Source organism: Octodon degus, unplaced genomic scaffold (assembly GCF_000260255.1).
Source record: "Octodon degus isolate 3935 unplaced genomic scaffold, OctDeg1.0 scaffold00101, whole genome shotgun sequence".
Taxonomy (NCBI): Eukaryota; Metazoa; Chordata; class Mammalia; order Rodentia; family Octodontidae; genus Octodon; species Octodon degus.
The window spans coordinates 2674292-2682259 of NW_004524677.1; the positions used below are offsets into that span (position 1 = coordinate 2674292).

General features: G+C 41.8%; 1 protein-coding gene across 5 annotated transcripts in view; it reads left to right on the forward strand.

Moving 5' to 3' along the window:
- The window catches only part of Dclk2 (doublecortin like kinase 2), a 161104-nt gene that overhangs the window by 124386 nt on the left and 28750 nt on the right, over nt 1-7968 (forward strand). For 3 of the 5 annotated variants that reach the window (XM_004638683.2, XM_004638684.2, XM_023723660.1), the window contains 3 exons: nt 895-970; nt 2435-2543; nt 3967-4024. In XM_004638683.2, coding sequence (XP_004638740.1) covers nt 895-970; nt 2435-2543; nt 3967-4024 — 243 coding nt within the window. The remainder of the gene's footprint in view (nt 1-894; nt 971-2434; nt 2544-3966; nt 4025-7968) is intronic. The other 2 variants (XM_023723658.1, XM_023723659.1) reach the window with 1 other exon arrangement.

The following is a 7968-nucleotide window of genomic DNA, read 5'->3' on the forward strand; positions in this document are numbered from 1 at the left end:
CTTTTTCTACTTTTAACACTTGAAAAGCTTAAGTAACTTTAAAAGTATTTGAGTTATGTGAAGATGGGATGTATGAGAGAGGAACAAAAGTGGTAGGCAACCCCCTCCACAGGTAGGTGAGCGGCAGACATTGGTCTGGACCCCATGGCAGATTTTGGGGTTATGCTACTGGAAACAAGGACTCACTGGGGTTTTCAGATCCTGGGGGTGCAGTCGTAATGACTCGGAGGAAAAGTTTCACTGAATAGTGTGTGGAGTGAGAGGGGCTAGTGGGATCTAAGAGAACTTCAGTGAACAACAAGGGAAGCGACAGGAGGATCTGAGCTGTGGGTAGGTGGTGGAGCAGAAGCTTTTGGTTGTCTTTGTTTTTAAAGGTGTTCCATGAGTTCCCTTTCTAGGCCTCAGTTTTAAACATTCTAGCCTTTTAACAGTTTAAGAGTATTACTGATTTTGGAGTTGTCAGATTTCAGTGCCCTAAAAAGGGGCGAAAAAATTAAATACTGACAATGTTTGGCTGCCCAGTTATCTTCCGTTGGTAGGCAGTAAAATGAGTACACGCCTAGGAAGCAGGTGGTTAGCCAGGGACTGTTAGAATTGTGTGTTGTGCTGAGCCTTACTTGCCACTGTGATGCCGCAAAGCCTCCTTTGCTTTATTTCATTGAAGTCAGAAGCAGCACAATATCTGGTTTGAATCAGAATTTAAAATTGACAGCAGGAACAGATACACTGATGTGATGTATTATGTGTAGAGAAAGAGGTGAGGTGGGAGGGGAGTATTTTCTCTGTTTCTGCTTCATTGTGTTTTGCATTTTATAAACATTTTCCATTTAAGGGTTAGGGAGCTAGAGGGTTGTGAATGTATCCTAATGAATAACGGTCACTTCTCTCTCTCAGCAGATTTCTGCTCATGGCGGGTCGTCTTCCAATGTGAATGGTGGGCCTGACCTTGACCGTTGCATGAGCCCGGAAGGTAGTGCTCAGTATTTCATAATGACTATCATCTGTCGCATCTTCTCAAGCAGGGATAGGATCATGTCACTTATTAGCTCAGCCTTAGGTGGGGAGGGTTGCCTCCCCTCATGTAAAATCTCATTGTCATTAATCTCTAGGCTGTCACATTTTCAAATTTTAGCCCGGGGCTCCTTTATCTTTCCTCAGTGACAATTCTGCTTGCAGTCCCTAAATGTATTTCCTTTTTTTCAAATCACAAAGAGTTCTGTGTGTTAGGCATGTGACAAGTGATTTGATCTTTTTACACATTTTCATTTTTATTAGCACGTGTTTGCAGTTCTCTGACTACATTCATCTTAACCCACACCCCATACACCTTTCTGAGAAGGCTCTGAGTGAGACGTTAACGTTGAGAAGGCATCTTTCCTCAACAAACACCGCAAGTCTGACATTGAGGATCAAACGCAGGGCTGTTCTGCTACTGAACTGCATCCCTCGGCACTTTATTTATTTAATTGTTTTTTTGAGACACAGTTTCTCTAAGTTGTCCTGGCTGGTCTGAAACTTGAGATCCTCTTGTCACAGCCTTCTGAGTAGCTGGGATTAAAGGTTTGCCTCACCATGCCCACCTCTAGAGTTGGGAGAGCACTTGCCAGTGTGTTTGAGTTCCTGGGTACAATTCCTAGAAAAAAAAGAATTTGCAAAGAAATAAAATAAAAAATCCAACATAATTTTCTTTTCTTTTCTTTTCTTTTTTTTTAATGTATTTAGTACAGGGTCTATAGGGTCTCACTACACAGATTGGACTCATAGTGATCCTCCTGTTTTCAGACTCCCAAGCCCTGGGATTACAGGCATGTGCCACCATGCCCAGTCTCAATCACCCTCTCAGGGTGCCCCGTGGGCAGGCTGGAGATTGAACCCTGGCCATTGCATCTGCTTAAGCAGGTGCTTTAATCCACTGAGCTATCTGGCCAGCCCCCAATATAATTTTCTTTATTAGAAAATCTCTGGGAAATCCTAAGAACGTTTCTAAGGTTAAATCTTACCAACACTTTTTCCTTCCTTGAGCACTGACAAAATAGAGTTTGATTTTTTTTTTTAACCTAAGGGTAATCATTTATACTAGCTGATGTTTTAGGAATTTCTTAGGATTGTTGATTTTGTTGGTTTCTGATTCTAGCTAACAAGATCGAAAGGAAATTGACGACACAAACATTCTTAAAGGGTTTTTATTTATTTTTAATATTTTTGTAATTGGTACTAGGAATTGAACCCAGGGCCTCGCTTTTGTCAGGCAGGTGCTCCACCAGTGAGGTACGTCCTGGCCCTCAAGCATTTTATTTGAGGAATATATTGAAATTTTTTCTTTAGTTCTACTATAGACTTAAACGCATTGTATTTTTGTTATTTTACAAATATACAGGAACCAATATAAACCACTGCTATTTCCTTTAGACTTTGCATTTACCCCTTTTTGCAGGTTTGAATGGAAACAGGTGCTCCGAAGCCTCGGCTCTCCTTGAGAAATACAAGGTTGGAAAGGTCATCGGCGATGGCAACTTCGCAGTCGTCAAGGAGTGCATGGACCGGTGAGCGGGCGGCGAGGGGTGTGTGTTCACGCGCCTCTAGTTTTTCCTGTGGAGCGTATTCTTTACTGAATGGGGAGTCTACTTTCCCCTTTCAGGACTGCCCACAGTCAGTATGACTGGGAAAAAAATCCACGTGCACACATAGACTAGAACACTGTTGGCTGTGCATTTGGACTGCAGGTCTCATCCTGGAGGTAGTGAAGAATGGAGAAGAGTTAAAAGTTATTTCATTTAAAAATAATCTATAACTCCTGTGCCAGGCAGCCTTCTCAGTCTGTACCGATATTAACTGGTTAGATTGCCACAGTCATCCTCTCCATTAACACTTAGCCTGTAGATCTGGTGACTATTTAAGGTCAGAATCAACTAACTTTTGCCTGATGCAGGCGTTTTGTAAATACAGTATAGAAGCCCAAAAAGAGTCAGATTTAAAGTCTTTGTGTTTATACACCACTGTCTTACCTGGTTTTACATGACTCATTTTTACTGCTTGGGAAGAGTTTTCCAGAAAGTTCTAGAAACCACAGGTTTCCCCCCATTTTTATTCATCTCTGCTCCTTTTGGTACATTTGCCGCTAGCTTATTATTCTCTAAACCTTACCTAGGTTTGATATTGATAGCCACTTAGTGCGCTGAGTTTCTAAAATATGACTTCCAAGAATTGTTAGAAATAGAAGGCAGGGTTTGGGTTACCACACACGAACAATTTCTGTAAAAGTTTTCTGTCATTCTTGGCCCCATCATCGTACATGCTCCCTACCTGGCAAAAGCAGCCATCCTCTAGAATAACATATTCCAAGAATACTACAGTGATCTTGATTGAACTTTTCACCTTTAATCTTTTATGGCACATTCGGACCATGTTTGAAAGTGATTTAAAAATTAAGTAATAATATCAAGATTCCCGTATCTAAATTCTCTCTCATGCCAGATGTGGCCATCTAAAGGTGGGTACAGCAGGTCAGCAGACCCCAGCTGACCTTTACTAGCTGCAGGGTAGCTAATGAAAGTCTGGGGACCGTGGGTTAGAATTGTAGCATGATGTGACAGATGTGTTAGAGATACATTGATAATAAAATGTTTTTCACTTCGGTTGATCTGTTCTTCTTAATTTTGTCCTGTATTGTAAGAGAACTTAAAATTTAAGTAGAGACAAACTTTATCTAGGTCTAAACAACAGCGTAAATGTACGTTAATGATAACTTAATTACTAGTACTTATGGAAGAAGATTTAGTTAACATGCGGTGTAGCTTTTCGGGATTGCTCTGGTTTTCGGATGTCTTCCTCTCCTTGCTCCTCTTGACACTGTCTTTGATGCTAAACAGAAGCCAAACTTCCCTTCCCTGTCTGTGGGGTGGAGAAAGTTAGGAAGGGCAGCATCTCTAGTGATGTCTTTAGTGGTCTTCCTCTGATTATTCCTAGGTCTACTGGAAAGGAGTTTGCACTGAAGATTATAGACAAAGCCAAGTGTTGTGGAAAGGTATGGTATGCTAACTGCTTTGTCAGTGCAGCGGAGTTAATGTGGTGAGGCGTTTTCTGTGAGGAAGGGATTTGGGGGACTTGCCAAGACCGCAGTTGCAAAGCGCATCACTGGTAATGGCTGGGACAGTAGATAAGCTTTTATTGTTTATGCTGCTTGTCAGAAACTTTAATCCTAGACAGTGAGGTGACTAGATCTTGGTCATAACTACAGGAAGTATAACTTCGCTTCTCTGGGAGATACCTTGTTCACAATCCAGCGACACTCAGTGACATGAGCTTTGATGGGCCTGAGATGTCACCCTACTTTCACACTAGAAAGTTAGCCCTCCAGCTTCTTGGAGGTTGGCAGAAAACACAAGCTTCCTGGGTGAGAGATAAGACTTTAGTATTCCTGGTACAGCCAGTGGCGTGAGCTCTCATGTGTTCTTGGAACTCTGAGCCCCGTGGAAGTATGGCTGAGGGCCCCGGCTGGATGCTTCACACAGTGGGCTTGGCTCAGGGCTGAGGAACCCCAAGCTTAGAAGGCCCCATCTTCTCTATGAAGGTGCTACTGGGAAACCTCCCCCATCTGTTCCCTTGGCCAGGAAACAGCCACCCTCTGCCCCAGCAGAGGTCCTGACTTGGTGTTCAGATGGAGTCTGCTAGAGTATCACTACTTTATGTCTGAAACAAAAAATTGGCAAACAGTGATGACAGAGACCTTCACACTTGCTTCTGGCAGCCTGTCAGCAAAAAGAGCAGGCTCTAGAATTGTAGTGACCGTCCCTGGTGCTAGGAGCCACCACTGGCTCCTGAGCACAGGAAATTAGGTGAATCTGAATTGAAATGCAGAGTGCTATCAAAATACTGCTTGTGGTAAATATTTAACTTTAAAGAATTTATTATAGTAAAAGACACATTGCTATCAGTCTCTACAAAATATTCTTCCTGACTTCAAACACACTTAATGGTTCTTGCTATTGTCTGAAGTGGTTCTGAGAGTCCTCCTTAAAGAAGGTTTTTATAAGGAATGATAAAAACATAGTGAACACTGCCACCAACTACATCCAAGGAAAGGCAGAGGCTTGTAAAGACATTTCAGTGTGCCCTCCTCCACCCTGTTCCCCAGATCTGGCCCTGTGTACACCTTGTTCCCCCAAAGTCAAAATGACCATGAAAGGTACCTGTTTTGAATTCATTCAGACCGTGAAGGTAGGCATAGGAGTAGCACAAATAAAGACACTCAGAAAAGAATCTTTCTAGAACTGCTTCAGAAAGTGACAAGATTGATGGGATAAGCGTGTTTAAAGCAACAGGGCGGGCTGGGGAGATAGTAGTATAATTTGCCTGCCTAGCAAGCACAAGGACCAGTGGTTTTGATCTCCAGTACCACTTACGCTGGCCACCGAAACTGGGCGGTACATAACTGTGATCCCAGTGCTGGGGAGGCTGAGACAGCCAGATCACTGTGAGTCTGAGCTGCATAGCGAGACCCTATACCAAATAAATAAACACAAGATTTGAAATAGTTTTTGAAAATAAAGCAATAGGGAGTGTTTTGAGGGAAATTAATAACATGTTTTGTAATATTTTTACTTTAAATATTCATATATTTGATCATACCTGTGGGTATAAAATAAGCACCAGATTTTTGAAGACTTAGTACTAAAAAAAAGATTCATCATAATTAGAATCTTGTTGAATTGAGTGAAAACTGAATCAGATTTCCCCATAAGGTCAACATTGAACTTAACCATTTAATTTACACTGTTTTCATCCAGAATCTTATAAAGAAGTAGGTTCGTGAACAAAGGTACCACTGTATTTTATTATATGACAATATTTAGATGTATGGCGTTAAGTAAGTTATAATTTTAAAGTAATTCTGTCTGCTGCTTTTCATATTTTGATGGGGCTCTCAGTAGAGTTAGGATTATGTGTGTGAATCACAGCATACTCCTCTTGGGCAGTGTGAATCTGGAGCCAGAATATGTCGTTTAATTCTGGCGCTAATTCATCTTGCTGTGTGACCTTAGAGAAATTATTTAACCTGTATTTCTTGTTTCTTTCTCTAAAATGTGAGTATCGCTAATACATAAGATACAAGTCTGTTGTGATAACTGATCGGATGTGGAAAAGTTCAAAGGTATGATAAGCATTTAACGCATGCCAACTATTAACATTAATGTGCCGGAGGAATTTAGAATTTGTATTAGCTGGACTCCAAAGTGATAGCTGTGCTTTTGTATTTGTAGAACTCATAAACTCGTCTTTAGCAAAAGACTGCAAAATTGTTCATTCTACACAGAGAAAATACTGTGATGAAGCTTTAGGAACTTATTCTTAGAGCCCCTGGAATAAAAAATACCCAGAAGACTGACATATCATACACTCTGGGTTTTTGTTCCCTATACACTGTGATGGTCAGCACAGCAGAGCCTGTGAGTTCGTTTGCTTTAAGTTCATGAGCTTTTACTTCTTCTAACAATACTGATTTCTTCCCCCTTTCCCTTCTGTATGTAATGGCTCCTCTTTGTGTTGTGTGATTTAAGTGGAATGTGCCAGGTTTTGTAAAACTATAGTAATTTTTTTCCCCAGAAAAGTAAAATAGTTGCTAGGGTAGGAGTATTGTTTTCCTGATTGAAACTTAAGCAGGCATTTGTATAATTGAAAAAGTGATCTTTGTGCAATGAGCACATAAGTCTGTTGCACCTGCTGAGGCCAGGGGATTTTTTTCTGGCTGTGGAATGTCATTATACTTTTACAGTTCATGGTCACTTATTGCTGTCCTTACACTTTGCTTATTTGAACAACTACTTTCACAGTAACACTCTATTCACTTGTCGTTGGAGAACTTCACATTGTTATAAGTAGGTTGATTTTTTTTTTCCTCCGAATGCCTTCAGTGCAGGTTTGGCTGGCTTGAGTTGTGGGTATCGAACCACAGCAACCTGAGCCTGACTGCTTTGTTGAAGCAGCCACTTAAAGGACTGAGCTAAGGGGCAGGCCCCCAGTAGGTTGATTTTTTTTTTAAACTAGGTTTTGAGATAAAAGCAATATGGAAGAGTTTGCTCTTAAATTTAGGGGAGCATGCAGCCACTGGTCTTGAATATCTTTGGTCACCTCTGCTCTGTGGGTTGTGTGCAGAAAATTAATACAGCTGAAAATATCTGCCATTAGAAAGCATTGTCCTGGGCTGGGGTGATAGCTCAGTAGAATACGTGCTCACCTGGCAAGCTTAAGGTCCTGAGTTCAATCCCCGATACTGGAAAAAAAAAAAAAAAAAGCAAGCAAGCATTGTCCTGCCTTGTACAGAGAGTAGCTGCACATTTCCTTTGGTGATTCCCGCTTTCCAGCGAGGAGGCAGAGATCAGGTTAAGCAGCTCCCCCAGCAACTCACAGCAGCAGGGCAGAAGTGGGGTTTGGGTGGTGCTTGGCCGGTGTGCATACATTGCAATTCAGGTTTTCATGTTATATGAATTTGGGGAAAATTCTTAATATTGCTTGCTTTCTGTTTGCTTTTCTGAAATATACGTAAGCATCACTAGATAATCTTTTTCAGTCACATCAAATTTGGTGTGTGTCTTTTGCATGGAAGGTGTTGCTCTAGCCATAGTGGACTTCAACGTATGAATACCCATTCCTCCGAGCGCTGTGGGGGTTCAGGGAGAGCTTGAGATGGAAAGGTGGGTGACTGGAAAAGACTGAAGCAAGGTGCGCTGGAGCTGGCCCGGATGTGGTCAGCTCGCAGTGGGCAGTGGTGGAGGAAAGGCCCACCTGGTAGCCCGGCTACCAATTGAAGGCCCAGCGGGTGCAACGTGTGTGGAGCCTTCTGCGGAGGAGGCTGTTGAGGAAGGCCGGCGTGTTAGTGAAGTCTCGAATTTGCCCACTTCCAACATTTTCTTTCACACTAAATCAGTGTTCCTTGCTGTTTTCTTTTTTTTTTTTTTTTTTTTTCTACAG